The sequence below is a fragment of the Odocoileus virginianus genome, chromosome 9, assembly GCF_023699985.2.
Source record: "Odocoileus virginianus isolate 20LAN1187 ecotype Illinois chromosome 9, Ovbor_1.2, whole genome shotgun sequence".
Taxonomy (NCBI): domain Eukaryota; kingdom Metazoa; phylum Chordata; class Mammalia; order Artiodactyla; family Cervidae; genus Odocoileus; species Odocoileus virginianus.
This window is the reverse complement of record NC_069682.1, coordinates 50,163,037-50,178,975: the sequence shown is the minus strand read 5'-3', so window position 1 is coordinate 50,178,975 and position 15,939 is coordinate 50,163,037. Positions and strand designations below refer to the sequence as shown.

Here is a 15,939-nt window from a genome sequence, read left to right as displayed (position 1 = left end):
GGCTGCCCAGCACCTCACTGCCCTGCACTCAGGCTGCATCAACCACAGGCTCTGATGCCAAGAGGGCAGGTAGAAAGAAACTTCCAGAAAGAGCCAGTCCTGCATTTGTGCCTGCCCACCTACCCCCACCAGGCCTCACCAATCACACAGAAGGGCTTCCGGGCAAACTTGAGCCGCCCTCTCCAGCCGCGGTACCGACAGCAGCAACCCGCCGCCCAGATCCGCACGAAGTACTCCACACCGAACACCACGATGGTCACGATTTCCTGCGGGCGACGCTGCAGCTGAGCCACTACAGTGGGGGGGGCTGTCCTGTGTAGCTGGTGTGGGGCCCCCGTCCTGTGTAGCTGGTGTGGGGCCCCGTTCTGTGTAGCTGGCATGCATGCAAGGCACAGAGGGCAGAGCTGATGGAAGGTCTCAGGTAATTGCCAAGTGGGGGGTGCTCCCAGGCCTGGGGCAGCTCCAGGACACAGGGCAGGGGGGAGGAGGACTCCCCAGAGGTACATCTGGATGCAGGATCAGGCTCCCTGCAGCCCTGCCTCCCATCACCAACAGCAACACAGAAATCACCCTGCAGTTGCCATGGCGCCCACCCCTACCCATCACAGGACTGCTGTGAGCTTCACAACCCCCACCCCACGCCCACATCTGCCGGGAAACACCCCACACTCCAAGGTGGAGGGGGCCACCAGAGCCCTCAGGCTCCAGTGAGAACGGAAGGTGGAAAAGGGCACAGGGACAGTGGGGGCGGGGGCTGTCAGGTGCTGTGATGACACAGAGAGGGGGGCAGGCCGGGAAGAGGGTGCTGGGGTGTTGTGGGGAGGGGCCGGTGGAGGCTGAGGAAGTTGCAATGTCACCAACGTCAGGAGGGGAGACTGGGAGGAACCAAAGGGCTACCAAGAAGAACAGTGGGTGCCAGAGGGTGGGGGTCCCTGCCAGTGGGGGACCTGGAGGGTCAGATCAACGGGATCACGGGCAGGCTGCCACCTGCGGCCTCGAGTGCCATCAGTCTCTCCACGCCATCCTGCGAGACCCACCAGGATGTAGAGTGCGCCCTCAGAGCTCTTCTCGTACTCCTTGATGGTGGAGAACACGGACAGCACGAGACAGGAGAAGACCAGCAGGAACCTGGGGACCGAGCAGAGGGCAGTCAGCCAGGCCGGATGCCCAGTGGCACAGAGAGGGACAGGGCAGAGCAGGGGACACCCGCCCCCCAGGGCTCCATGGCAATGACCAGCCTCATCTGCTCTCTAGGACACCCACCACATGTCCCTTGTCTGTCTGCTCCCAAAGCTCCTAAAACAAACAAGGGGCACAGCCTCCTGGGTCACTGGGCAAATGAGAACTGAGCAAATGCCACTGCCCACCCCCAAACAAGGCACCCCAGGCATGGTCCCCCATCCCTGTCCACAGCTGTCCTTGCCAGGCTCACAGGCAAACACTTCCTGTCCCCTAGTTCACACCAGCTTCACCCATGCCGTCCAGCATCCTTGACCACCAGAACACGCCTGCAGGCAGTGTTGGGAGGAGGCACAGAGAACTGGTCAATTTCCAGAACCAGAAACCACTGGGCAGCAAGCGTCCAGCCAAAGGGGACAGGGTGGGGCTGGGATCCCAGGGAGCAGAGCCCCTGAGGGCTGCTGACAGGGGTCCAGGGCTCCTGAGGTGCCCTCCCACTTTATCACCACCTGGGAAACCCCAGGCACCTAGCTCCACCTTCCCTGGGCGCCGAGACCACTGGCTTCCTTGGTGGCAGAGGTGGACTGGAAATGAGACCCTCAGAGCCAACGCCACATGGTCCAAACTCAGCCTGGCCATGGCGACAGACTGGGCCCGACCTGCCCAGTCTGGCCAGAATCACTGAGGGGGTGCTCAGCGCCAAGGCCTACTGAGCCTCAGCCAGATGCAGGGGCACCTCCAGTGGTCCTGCCCATGTGCCTGGAAGAGGCCTGGCAACAAGGTCCAGGGAGGCACAGGCCACCCCTCTCACAGGGCTGACCCAGCCCCTCCTTGGAGCATGGCCCCCTGAAGATAGCGCCATCATCTTCCCTGGCTCCACCCATGTCCCTGGCTCCATCATCACCTCCGGCTCTATCTGAAGGCTGCTGCCACAGACAAAAGGCACGCGGGGAAACGGTCACATTTCAAAACCGCAATTAATTTCCTTTGCTCATTAGCCAATGTATTCAATTAGCTGAGCCCAGGGACAAAAATGTCCAGATGTCTCACATGCCTTATATTCATAAATCTTTGCCGGCAGTATCCTCCCCTCAACTCTGTTGGTGAGAAGGAGCCCACATGACCAGAGAGGGTCTGCCAGGGTTGGAGGAGATCCCAGGGCAGTGGGTTAGGATGCCCAGGCCTGGGTGGTGAGAGAGACTGAGAGGGTTGCCCACCTCAGAAGGGGTACCGGGACCCAGCTCAGCTCAGTACCGGGACTCGGGAGCTGGGGGGGACATACAACCCGGTGGGCTTCCCTGAGGAGGTGTCCACCACACTGCAGGGTGAAGAGCCGGTGGGGCCAACAGAGAAGGGAAGCTGTTCCTGACAGCGGGAAGAGTAAGTGGGGTGGCCCTGGAGAGGGTAAGGGGTAGACAGTGAGTCCGGGACCCGGCAGAGGGCGAGTCTGACCAGACTGGATATCAGGGTCCCCGGGGTGCCTGATGCCATCCTCATCTGTCGGGCAGGCAGGGCCCAGGGCCGCAACCACGAATGCCAGCTCCTTGTACTGCATAAGAACACTCCTCTAGAGAACAAAGGAAAGGCCAGGACTCTGGGTGACCAGGCCCTCTCAGCCTGGCTTCCTCAAGGTGGCTCTGCCAGCATCTCAGAACATTCCAGAATGTCCCACTCTTCCCAGCAGACAGAGGCCAAGCTGTCAGGAGCTCCATCAGCAGCTCAGGAGGCAAACCTGCAACCCAAGGTGGGGACCTCACAGCCTTCCTCCCCCCGCCCCCAGTAAGTGCCAGCCACACTCCCAGTTTTGTTTCTGATGTTTTGGGACAGATGGCCACAGATGGCACCGCCAGGGGATGCAGGGGAGTCAGTGGGACGAACACTTGGAAAAAGGCTGGCACGCCCACTCAACGAGGAGGAAGCAGAGGAGGGCGGCAGACGCCCCCAGGGAGCGAGCACCCCTTACACCGTGCTGCCAGGTCCAGGTGGGGCCCCCACAGATCTAGATGAACACCTCCAAAGTGCAATGATGCCCCCCGCAGCCCTTGGCCACTCGCAGGCAGTTGGCTGATGGAAGTCACTTACTCCAGAGCAATCCCGTCTGTGGGAACCTCAGTGACTGATGGCCATCCCCACCCAGCATCCAGCCGCAGCCTGGCCCCCAAGACTTCCAACGCCCATGCCCATCTAGAGACAGGGAGGCAGAAGCCCCACAAGCCCAGGAGGGGGCTCTGCCTCTGGCCTCCTGGTTTGAGACACTGCATCCTTGGTGATAAGCGGCACTTCAATGGGGCCTGGCCCTCCACTGGAGCTGGTAGGGGTGGGGGGCTAGCTCAGACATGGGTGCCGCTCTCCCAAGGACAACACGGTGACCACCCCTAGCCCTGTGGCCATCGCAAGGTACCCACTGCAGTTATGCTGGGGCCCTGGGCACTGGGGCATCCTGGAGATGCTGGGGAATCTGAGCCAGGCAGGGTCTCTCTTGCCTTAGTGACCTGGGTTCTGGCCTCCAGCAGACTCCTCAGAGCTGGCAGCTATGTCTCAGAAGAACTCCCTCTGCCCTGCTCCTCCTCAGAAGAGGAGTTGCAGAGGTGCAGGGCAGATACCGCCAACAACGCTGGGGCCCTGGGAGGCCAGCTGTGTGCTGGGTACTGACCCCCCAGGCCCCAGAGGCTGCTTCCTCCCAGACAGACCGGTGAGCAGGTCCACCCCACCCCTCGCACGCTGGGAGACCAGCCTCTCTGCTGCAAGGTTCATCTTAACACCCAGCATCATCCTGCACCTCTCCCTGCCACCTGACCAAGGCCCCAGGCCCTGAGGGAGGGTAGTCCTCATGCCCTCCAGCCCAGGAACTGTCCAGGCTGCAGGGAAAGAAAGGAGCGGTGGCAGGAGGTGTCCACAAAGGCAGTACGTGGTGGCTAATTATGATAATGAATTCAATGTCAGGATGCTTCCCTGGCAGCAGTTGCCATGGAGACAAGCATCTCGAGCACTTGGTCCCCAGCCTCAGACTTCAGGGGCTGTGATGGGGGTCAGGCAGGGGGGCGGGGCAGGCAAGCACAGCGGACCTTGCTCACCTAGGCAGGGGGGAGGTGGGCCACCTGGAGAGTGAGCATCAGCCAGAACCACCACAGCCTAGGTGCGCTGCCGGGCCTGCACCACCCAGAGCACCCAGTTTACCAGCAGCCGCGGCAGGGGGTGGGGGGTGGGGGGTGGGTTGGCCCCAGCCCTGCAGAATCCGAAGCAGCAGGAGAGACCTCAGCCAGATGGCAGGAGGGACTTCCATGGCCTGAGCTCTGGACAGAGATGGACCCCTCTTTCGAAATAGGTCCTGAGTGCAGGGTTCTGATGATGGAGAGGAGGGGCAGGAAGGAGATGACAGGAGGGACTGAGGATGCTGGAGGTTTGGGCATCCATCAGCCATAGGAGCCCCCCAGCCAAGGCTGACAACACCCATTGAGGCAGGAAGCCCACAGCTGTGCCCGCAGGTCCTGGGTGCACGTGTGTGTGTGGTCTGCCTGCCCCTGCGCTCTGGGGAGAGACAGCCCCCACTTCCGGAGGGAGAACCCACTGCCTCCGGCTCTTCCCTCCCGCCTCCTCCCCCCATCTGACTTAAAGGAATATTTCTCTTCTGGAAAAACATGACTAAGCCTCTGCCACCTCATCCCATGTCACTGTTGGGAGGGCACCAGGGTGGGGGCCGCGGTGCAGGCAGGGATGGCCCCCCAAGGTTGTCCCCGCAACCCAGACTCCCCCCTCTCCAAAGACTGAGTCAAAAGGTAGCTGGGATTACTTGCCTCATTCTACATATTTAATGAGATATGCGTACGTGCTCAGTCATGTCTGACCCTGTGTGACCCCATAGACTACAGCTCGCCAGGCTCCTCTGTCCATGGGATCCTCCAGGCAAGAATACCGGAGTGGGTTGCCATGCCCTCCTCCAGGGGATCTGCCTGACCCAGGGATCGAACCCACGTCTCTTATGTCTCCTGCACTGGCAGGCAGATTCTTTACCACAAGAGCCACCTGGGAAGCCCTTAATGAGATAAACCTCTCATAAGCAGGTGGCAGAGCTGGGAGGAAAAATAGTCATGTTGCTATCACCCATTTGCTCGCCCCCAGGTCCCCAGAGCTGGGAGAGGAGAGTGGGCAGGGGTCACTGACATCGAGCCCCACCCCCAGGCTGGAATCCACACCATGTCTGCTACACGCCAGGCATTCAACAACCAACAGACAGGGAAGGTGTGCATCCATTTCACAGATGAGAGCACAGAGGGAGCACAGAGGCTGTGAAGCTGTTCATTGCGGCTGTGGGGGGCAAGCCTGAGCTCCCCTTCCACTGGCGGGGTCCCCAGAATAACGTCCATTCTGATAAGACTGTGCCTCCCTGGGGGCTGGGTGACCCAGGAGCCAAGAGAGGCCGGGGGAGGGGGAGCCAGCGTGTGAGGTCCCCAGGGAACCTCCCGCTGCCTCGTCCTTCAGGACTGCAGCCGGTGCCGCAGCCTGGAATCTAATTTCACTGCCTAATAAACTGCTCTGCCTCCAGGATCCGCTGCCACGTCCAATCTCTGGGAGCGACAGGAAGCCTGGATTCCTGACGGCTGTTCAAGGTGCAAAGTGGATGCAGGGAACCACTCGTCATCCTGCCAGGGTTGGAGGGAGCTGGACGTTTCATGCAGACCTCTTCCCTGGAGCCCGGGCCACCAATGGGGCAGCGTCCGGCCCACTGCAGCCCAGCCAGGCCAACCAAGCCTGCTGCCAGGAGAACAGAAGGTACTCGGAGGCACCACCTGAGCCTAAGGCCATGGGGGTGAAGGAGGTGGGCACTGGGAACCTCGCAAACAGCATGAGATCAATCAGTGCCTTGGATCTGACAGGCCCCGACCCAGGAATCTCAGACCCTGGGAAGGTCCAGCTTCAGACTCAGCATTCAAGGGCTCTACAAATGACCTTGGCTTCCCTTGTCCTAGCCCCCAACCCCTTCCCCTGCTCCCTGCTGGACCAGAGGTCACTCCATATCCACAGCAACCCCCCATCCAGCCCTCTCTCTCCCAACACCCAGGGCAGGAAGGCATGCTCGGGGGACCCCTTATGCTCCCACTGGCCAGTACCCCAGATGGCCCTTGTCCTCCAAAGCCTCAGCCACAGGGTGAATCTGGTGAATGTCTGATCCTACCTTTCCCAAGCATTGTCCCCTGACCACTCACCAGTCAGAAGTCCCAGGTTCCAAGGGACACCCCAGTACCCCCAGAAGAGTAGACATCTGTGGTGAAGCCCCAAGGGCTCCAGGAGCCACATGAAGGGCTGTCCCCTGGGGCCAGGCCAGACAGGAGGACCCCCGGGGCCCTGGAAGGAAACCCACTGGCTCAGCACCCACTGAGGCCACTTCCCAGCCCCTCCCATCTCATCCCCAAGATGGCCACTCCACACGGGACCACTCTCCACTAGTCACCTGTCCGCACCCAGAACCCAGCATTGAACAAAGGCTCACCTGAGTGCACTCCTCCATCCCACATCAAACAGGTTTTGGGGTATTTTTTGTTTGTGTGTTTATTTTAGCCACATGGCATGCAGAATCTTAGTTCCCTGCCCAGGGATTGAACCCATGCCCCTTGCAGTGGAAGCTTGCAATCCTAACCACTGGATGGCCTTGGAATTTCCCCCCCATCCCCCATCAGAGTCCACCCGCCGCCAGCCTGCACACATGGATGGATCCCCTCGTCATCCCCACCTTCCTCAGACACAACAGTCCCCACCAGGCTCACAGCCCCCATCAGGGGTCCTCCCTGCCAAGACCCCATCTCATGCCTGCTCCCCCAGACTCTTCCTCTAATGTGTCCTGACTGCAATCCACCTCTCTGTTCCCCATTCCCGCCACCTGCCACCTCACCAAGACACCTGGAGGAGCACCCATCTCCTCCTGCCAGCTCACCTGCCCCAGGGCCTTTGCACACTCTCCTCCACTACCTGGCACTCTCTGCTGCATGACCAGTGCAAGGCTATCCCCTCCTCATGCCCAGGTGCCGTGCTCAGCGTCACCTTCTGCAAGAGGCCCCCACCTCCCTCCATTTTCTCTCCTGGGGCCCCTGATCATCCTCGTGCTGGCTCCCCTCACCTGCTCTGCTCATCCATCCCCGCAGTGTGCATCCAGAACCTGCACATGGGGTGGGCCCACATCCTGACGAAGGGCAAGGTCAGCTCCAGCCCACAGCCTCCATCACACAAGGCTCCATAGTGCAGACCCACCAGACAGTTTGGGAGCAAGGAGGTAAGAAGCGGCCACAGACAGAGGCCCAAGGGACCCAGAGGCTTCTGAAGGCAGAAGGTGGGGGTCCTGAGACCAGGAGAGTATGGCATACCCCAGGGAGCCTGGCCACATGTGAGTTCACAGGCGGCAAACGCACTCATTAAAAACACAGGAAATATTTGTGTGTGTCCACACAGAGCCATGAACTCAAGTGTTCACAGCAGCTCCAGACACCCCAAACTGAGGGGGACACCCCACAGGTCATCAGCAGATGCACAGTGGGCAACTGGCCCCTCTGCGGTGGAACATACTCGGCCTTTAAGGGGAGCAAAGCACTGACTCAGGTCACAACCTGGATGAACCTTAACACATGATGCTCAGTGAAGGAAGCCAGATGTGAAAGTCACACAGTATGTGATCCGCTCCCATGAAATGTCCAGAACAGGAGCCACGGCCCCAGGGGATGGAGGTGGGGAGACAGACTGGATGGGCTCGGGTGTCTTGGGGGGGACAAACATGTCCCAAGACCAGAGACAGCTGGTGGCTGTCCCTCACTGTGAACCCAAAAAACGCCCCCAATTGGCCACTTTGGAATGACAAATTGTACATTCTGTGAGTTTCACCTCAATTACAGAAGAAAGACGGGCAGGTTGTCAGGCTCTGAAGAAGCAGGTGAAGCCCCATCCACGTGCTTGCGCCCAGGCTAGCCTTCCCACCTGAGCCTCAGCTTCCCTCTGAGAAAGTCTCAGACAGCCCACCCCTCCCCACACACTGCTTCCCGCACCCCTGCCAGCAGGGAACCTGACCCAACCTTAGAGGAAAGACACTGCTCTGAGGCCTCTGGGGGCAAGAAGGGCTCAAGCCTCCCCTAGAGAAGCCTCAGCACCCACTCGCAGGGAGCAGGCAGCCACTAGCTCGTTGATTTCCTCAGTCATGGGAGAGGGTCCCCTCCAGGTGTGTTTTCTTCCATGGTCTTCACTGAGCTCTGTCCTCATAAGGCCCGGACTCCCCCAGCCCTGGCTCACTCTGGGGGCCCCATCTGGAGGTGTGTCCCCCAGGCCTGCCACACACTCTCCCAACACAGGCACCTTTGGGAACTGCCCTGATCAGGCGGTCAGCACAGCTGATTCTGGCCCCATACAGGTCCCATAGCCCTGCCACGTGGAAGCCTGGGCAGGAGTGGGGTGGGGAGGGTTCCCCCAAGGGCACACTGCAGTGGACAGGCTACGGGGCTCAGAATACAGGACAGACACCAGCTTTCGGGAGAGAGGGGCTCCCCCAATGAGGAGGTCAGTTTGGACTACACCCCTGGTATCCAACACCCCCTTTGTGAGCACAGGAGCCACTCGGGGCTCAGGGCATCCCAACCACTGCTCTCCTGACTCAGGATCTCTCACAGAGTCATCCCCCACCCACCGCCCCCAGGTTGACAGGACAGCCAGGCTTGCTCCCCCAGATTCTTTCTGAAGACCCTCCAAGCAGCTCTTGGGCTGGTCCCCCGCCACACTCCCATGGCTCCCAGCTCACTGGTCCTTTACAGATACCCCCGGTGTCCTCTCAGCCTTCACTTCATGCCTCCAGCAATGGAGGGCTCACCCTCACGCAGGACCTCATTTTAACAAGCCCCCTCCTGGGCCAGCCCTGGTTCTGACCCCAGGGCCCCTCCCCAGGCCAGCACCCAGAGCCACCAAGGGCACAGGGTAAGGGATCGGGGACAGGGCCACCTTTTCCCCCACTCTGGAGAGACAGGGAGCCTTGATGACAGAGACAAAGTCCAACATTTGCCCAACCGAGGCTTGTCTGACTCCATGGGTAAATCCCCACTGCGCACGGTCAGCGTGGAGGAGGGTGACAGAGTCTGAATCTGATCTCCTTTGAGAAACACAGATGCTCAGAAACAGATCAGGAATGACAAACGCGCCTCCTTGGGTTTTCTGCATCTTCTCCGTCTCCTACAGCGGACGTGTGCAGTGTTCAGAATCAGAAAGGATAATGCACCATAACCAAGTGTTTCTCTAAAAGGCCGCCAGCCCCCTCTCTCAGACCACGCGGTGCTGTCTGCCCACTGCATGGCCTGAAACACTGGGTTTCCATCCAGACGATATTAATTCAGCTCTCAGCTAATTAAACTGCAGATTGGAGAGAACCATCTTGGAGAATGTTAACCAAGGAGGAAAGAGCCCTCTAAGCACAAACAGCTGAATCTGAAGACAGAAGCAAGTGGTCCAGACAAAGGGCGGCCATGCGTCTGCCCCAGGAGCCCCTTTCCTGCACCAGCCAGTCGTGGACAAAGCTCCCGCTCTCCACAGTCCTGCACGGAGTTCACAGGGAGAACTGGCCAAGGGCTCCTGATCAGGACCACGGCCAGTGCCCTGCCCCGCCCTCCAGTCACACAAGACCCAGGCTCCCATCCTGACCCCAACCACCCAACCCCCACCAGAGGCTGAGCTCTAAACGATCCCACTTCTTGTTCATCTGGTGAAAATCAGAACCCTGCATCAGACCCTGCCCTCCTGCTGGAGGGCCGTCCCAGTACTGCCACTACATCCTACATCTCCCCCGTGGATATGGCCCAGCAGGACTGGCAGCCCCTCAGGGCCCTGCTTGCAGGAACAGAAACAGATCAGCAGGTGCTTGCCCAGACTTCCCCAACTTCCGCACCCCCCATGACCCCACTTCCTCCCCCAAAGCCTGGGATCCCAGGAGAAAATGGCCTTTTTTTTTTTAAACTGGCCTTTTCCTCAGACAAACCCTTCAAGTATTTTTCCAAGCGTTAAATGGAAAAGCAAACTCAAGAGTTCTAAGCTTTCTAGTTGGGTCAAGACTGAGGCTCCAAGGAGGGAAGGGGGGCCAGACAGGACCTAGAGAAGAAGGGGCCTGGGTAGGGGCCACACGCAGCAGACTGCCAGGAACAGCCTGGGAGCTGAGACCTGCCACCACCGCGGATGGCCAAGGGATCGCTGAGGACAGTTTCCAACAACTCCTCATAGGACTTTCTGGAACAAACATGTTCTGCACAGTTACAAAATTATTCCAGATAATCCAAAAAAAATTAAAAACTAATTGTATTCAAGACAGATAGCAGGCAAAGCCAAAGAACACTCAGATCTCAGCACATCCTGAGGGTGAAGGTCAGACTCAGGGATGGAAGCTGGAACACACCCAGCCTCCCGTTTCAACTAAGTGAGGCCACCATGGCCTCTACAAGGAGCTGCCGGGAAAGGCCTGCCTGTCTGGTGTCCCCTTCCTTTGGCCAATCCCAGATGCTGGGCAGTGAGACCAAAACTCTAGGCAGCTGGTGGCCAAGGAGAAGTGAGAGTCCCCTCGCAGGCAGACCTTCCCCAGACCAGGGGTCTCACCACATCCTTGGGGCTGCTAGAGAAGCCAAGGGCCTTGCCCATCACCTGCCTGGCTGATTGCTGGTGGCCCTGCTCACCAGTACGTAACCTTGGATCTGTTCATGAGCCGGGCTCATCTGGGCTCGCACGCCAGTGTCATGACACCTGACAAAAGCCCTGTTCTCCCTCCAGTGGGCACCATCCTGCCTATCCCCAGGGGAACCACTTTCCATGGCAGAATGCACACTTCCCACAGCCAGGCCTTCACAACCGGGAACTCTGGGGCCTGCCTCCCCCACAGGCTCTGACTGGGCTGCGGAAGAAGCCACCCAAACTCAGAGCAAATCAGGGGATGTGGGCTGCGGCTCTGCAACAACCCCTCGGGGGGACCAAGGGTCCCACAGCTGACCCATCCAGGGCCCTGGAGACCCACACATCTCCAGCCCAACTTCCTCCTGGATGAATGGAAAGCTTGGTGCCGCCCAGCTTCAAACAACAGACTTCAGCCTCTAACTCCAGACCATTTGTGTGCAAAACAGCCCCCGGACCACCTGCCTCCAACCCTGGCCAAGCCTGCCCTGATTCACACGAGGAATAGACAACCTTTAGAAATAGTCATCTCTCTGCCCCAGACCCCTCCCGCAGACACCCACGTCACCAAGAGAGGTCTCGGGGTTCACCACCACCCCACCAGCTCTCAGGGAAGTGAGAACAGTCACGGGGCAATGGCTGCCCGCAAAAGTGGAGGGAGGGGGGCAGCTTTGTCAAACCCTCCCCCATGTGGAAGGCAGAGTCCCCCGGGGGACAATGTGGGACTGCAGGCCCCTCTTCTTTCCACCTTAGCTCTCACCAAAGTGGTGCAGCCTTGCTGTCCGGGGGGCCTGCAGCCAGGAGGGCACAGGTGAGGCCTGCTTCCCGGGGCTGCAGAGCTGTCAGAAAGCGCAGCCGGGCACCTGGGGCAGTGCCATCTGGAGGTGGGCTCCTCCTGGTGGCCTGCATGGCGCTAAGTCATCACACAGCAGCTCGTTGGCACATAGCCCACAGGGAAACCTGAAGTCCCCTTTATGGTCTGAGGTCCATGGCTACAACTTGCCTGCCATGGTGCTTTCCAAGCCAAAATCGTGTGGCTTCCTCGCTTGGAGGTACCAGGTGCTAGGACCACTTAGCAATGGAAGGAAGACCTCCCCCAGCACCTGGGCAGCAGCAGAACAATCGAGGTCCTTTAGGGATTGGCCAGTCCCCCTGGACAAACACGCAGCGTCAAACAGGCCCCTGGGTCTAGTCGTGCAGCCACTACTTCACAGCAGCCCTGAACACCTGTCCAGGCCAGCCCCTGGCCAATGGGACCGAGGACATGCCGACTGGGCTAAAGGCTGGGCTGAGGGCGGATGGCCCAGGGTGCTGTCCCAGGCGCGCCCACCTCCATCTGCCTGGAATTCCTCCTGCGGAGCAACTCATGATGCAGACAGGACCCCGTGACCGTCACACATGCCAGGCGTTGTGTTGAGTGATTCACAGGAGACAAGCCCAGAACGGTATCCCCACGTCACAAACATAGACATGCAGGGCCCTGCTGCAGGAGCGGTTTAGGGGGCAGGATCCCCACCAGGCTCGCCTGGAGGCCCCATCCCCACCGCCCTCCCGCCTTCACCCACACATGTCCTCTGAACCACCACTGGTTATAACCTCAAGCTGCGCCTAAGAGGGTATGGGGACGACGAGGTTACATCTGGTACTAATGCATGTGCCCACCCAGGAAAGAGCCTGCGTTTATACTCAAGAATATTTTCAGTGACCCGCCTACCAGCTAACCCAGCAGCACGGTTTGTAGCAACGAGATACCATACATGGACCAATGTCCCTCACATGCTTCACCCCTGAAAGGGCAGCAGCTTCCAGTACCCCCCGGCCGCCCCCTGCCGCCCCCTCCCCATCCTCCTCATGCATCTCAGCACGGAGGCTCAGCCCTCCCCATGATCTCCTGCACCTCCCCAGCCCTCAGCACCTCCCACGAAAGGCCCAGAGTACCCTCAGTCCCCTGGACCCTGTTCCTTCTCCAGTGGGTTCAGGGTAAGGGTAGCTCCCAAGGGTAGGGGCAGCCTGGTGTGGCTCACTAGGCCGGGACTCAGAAGGTCTTGTGAGCAATGGCCAGGAGCAGAGGCGGCCTCTGCTTAGCCGGAGCGCTGGGATTAACAGAGTCTGAGCATTCATTGACTAACTCAAACAAACGGGGGAAGACACCCCCTTAGACACTTCCTCCACCGCTGGACTCAGTCTATGCTCTCAGAAATGACCCGGTCCCTCTACAGACACTCCAGGGTGAAGCGTTTTCAGGTTTGGTGCCCATTCAAGGACCTCCCCCACCGCAAGAATCTCCGCAAAGACAAGTTGTGAAGTTTGACTTGTACTGATTTCTAACAAAACAGAGGTCTTTCTTTGTTCTGATCTGTGAAACTGTCAAAAACAGAGCTTTCAACTGACTGTTACCTTGAAGACACAGACGGTCTGTGGGGCCTCACGGCCCAGTGTAATTAGACACCACGATTAAAACACATTTCATGGTTGTCGGAGGGAAATCCTACAAGGAGGCCTGAGGTCTCCAGACTGGCGGCCAGAGACAATCAGCCAAGCCCTGGTCTCCCTGGAAACCACAATCCTCCTACCTTCTCACCTTTGGGGAAATTTCCATAAGATTCTCCAACTCTCCAATCAATAGTCACTTCCTCCCCAAGACGGTGGGGGGGGGGGGGGGTCTGGGAGCTGGAAGGAGCTGAGGACATGGCCATTCAGGCTCCAGCCTCCTCTCGAAGCAGAGTCTTGGTCACTTGCCCTGGGCCCACACTCACCCCTAAAGGCAGTCAGGGCGAGGACAAGAGTGACCGGCCCATGGGTCCAGCCTTGCCTACGGAGGATGGATGGGTGAGAAAAAGCAGCAGGCAGCCTGCACGTGACCAGATGTGGGGCCAACTGGGTTATCCAAGGCCATGCAGGGGACAAGTACATGCCCCGAGGCTCCAGACCCCCATCCCACTGCCCCCAGCCACAGGCCCAAACCGTCGCAGGCCACCGGAGGTCTAGCTGACGCCATCTGAGGATAGAGGGGGCTCGGTGGACCAGCCCTAGAGAAGGCAACTCACAGCAGTGAGCTGGTCAGACGAGCCCCGGCCTCTAGGGTCAGTTCCTGCCCTGCATCGCCAGCATTTTTCATCTGCCTATTTTAAACACCATTTCATTGGCAACTCCTACTGGCTTTCGGAGGTTCGGAGTTAGCCAATCTGCACCCCAGCTCTGGGCAGAGACCCCTTCTGGTGTGAGTGGGGCAACTCAGGAATTCTACCCCTTGCCTCACCAGTGAAAATGGGGCCACAAATGAGGAAAACCTGAGACTGGCAGACTGCAGGCCCAGAAGATGTGTGGTTCCCCTCTCTCCTAACTCAGGCCTCAAGCAGATCCCCCAAGACACCAGCCTGCCCGCCCAGGGGAAGGAGTCATGTGGGGAGGGCTCTGCCGGCCCAGGGACCGCTCTCCCTCCAGCTCAAGAAGAGGAAGGGACCTCGGGGCTGGGAGGAGCAGCCTGGTCTGAGATCCCTCCATACTCAGGGAAGCCTCCTGCCTTCAGAAGTGTTTCTGGGGCCGCTCCCAAGCAGAGGCAGTGATGGCCATAGCTCCAGGCCCAGAGGCACATTCAGAGACGGCCCCTTCTGCAAAGGGTGGGAGAGAGGGGGACGGGACCTGCCTGATGCCCACCAAGCCGGAGGGGGGGGGGGGCGGGCCACAAGGCGACCACCTCCTTCCCCTCCTTTGATGCCCAGAGGGTCCAGCACACCCCTGCTTTCCAGAAGCCAGGCTTCGGTGGCAAAAGGCAGAGGAAGGTGGCCTAAGAAGGCAGCGCTGCCCACCCCACCACAATGCTCCCTGGCCCCATGGCTCCCCCAGGCCCAGCTCTGGAGGAGCTTGAACTGGCTTAATTAACGAATCAACAAACCAAACTGAGGAGTGTCGGTCCATGCTGGGGGGGTGGGGGGTGAGGCGGGCAGCGTGCACAGGGGAGGCCACACCCTCGGGGAACAGAATGAGGGCAGAAAAGGCCTCCTGAGACTGATGGCCTGGGCCCCAAGGATGGGCGGGGCCTAGGGACAGTGACGAATCCCATGCTCGGCACCGGTTGATGGTTGATGAACAAGAGAGGACAGAGATGTCTGTTCAAGGAGTACCCCCGGGCCAGGTGAGGGGAGGCCCCACACAGTTCGCCTCCACAGCACCTTGGGGGCAGGGGCAGGGGCAGCTGGGCCCCTTTACTGCCCTGGAGCCCCCACGCACTGCAGGCCCACTTGTCCTAACTTAGGGACACTCAAGAAGGAGGTAACAGAGACCCCACCCTGGGAGTGGCTGCCTGGACCCCGGCCCCACACACTATCCCTTCAGCTCTGGACGCTGGAAGCACAGATGGCTGACCGCTTCAGGCTGGGCATGGAGGGGCCAATAGAGGGGCCCTGGGAAGCCCGGCCAGCTGGGACCTTAGTGCCAAAGCACAGAAAACTCTCCAGTAGCCCCACTGTAGGTCAAACAGGAGTGGGGGCACCGTGGGCTGTGACCACGGATCAGAGGTCACCTCAGGCCAGGACCTGCTGGCCAGAGCCAGCCCCCAGGACCCCCTTGAGCCCCAGCCCGGAAGGAGAGAAGACGGGGCTCTTCCAAGGGTGAGGAACACACCTGGGCACGTCCGCCCAGGAGGATTACCAGGGTGGAGCCACCTCCCCAGGGCCGGCGGGGCTGATGCGGTGCCCAGGGAGCCTCTGGGGACAGTGCCCAGGAGGCCTCCAGGGCCGTGGTGACCCTCAGGACCCATTCCTCAGCAGCTGGGCACTTCCCTCCCAGGGTCTTCTCCCCCCTCCCACGGAGGGTCCATACACAGCACACTCACAGGGCACAGCACGCTCTCAGGACACACAGAGCCAGTTCTAGGTGGGCCCTCAGTTGTTCCGAGATGTTTTCCCAGAATCCACCCCTCACTCCCATCCCAAAATGCCTCTCCTCACAAAATGGCCGAGTCCCAGGCTGGCTGGGATGGGAGAGAGCGCCTGCATGCTCAGAAGCTGTGCGCACCACCGGCATGGGTGCACACACACACACACACAGGCACAAACGCCACACACATGCGAACACCCATGTGCACAT

At 59.8% G+C, this 15,939-nt stretch overlaps 1 protein-coding gene across 14 annotated transcripts in view; it reads right to left on the bottom strand.

Moving 5' to 3' along the window:
- KCNQ2 (potassium voltage-gated channel subfamily Q member 2) overlaps positions 1-15,939 on the bottom strand; it is a 49,102-nt gene that overhangs the window by 31,716 nt on the left and 1,447 nt on the right. For all 14 annotated transcript variants that reach the window (XM_070472431.1, XM_020875371.2, XM_070472423.1 and 11 more), the window contains exons 2-3: positions 1,038-1,128; positions 140-266 (exon numbers count right to left, since the gene is read on the bottom strand). In XM_070472431.1, coding sequence (XP_070328532.1) covers positions 140-266; positions 1,038-1,128 — 218 coding nt within the window. The remainder of the gene's footprint in view (positions 1-139; positions 267-1,037; positions 1,129-15,939) is intronic.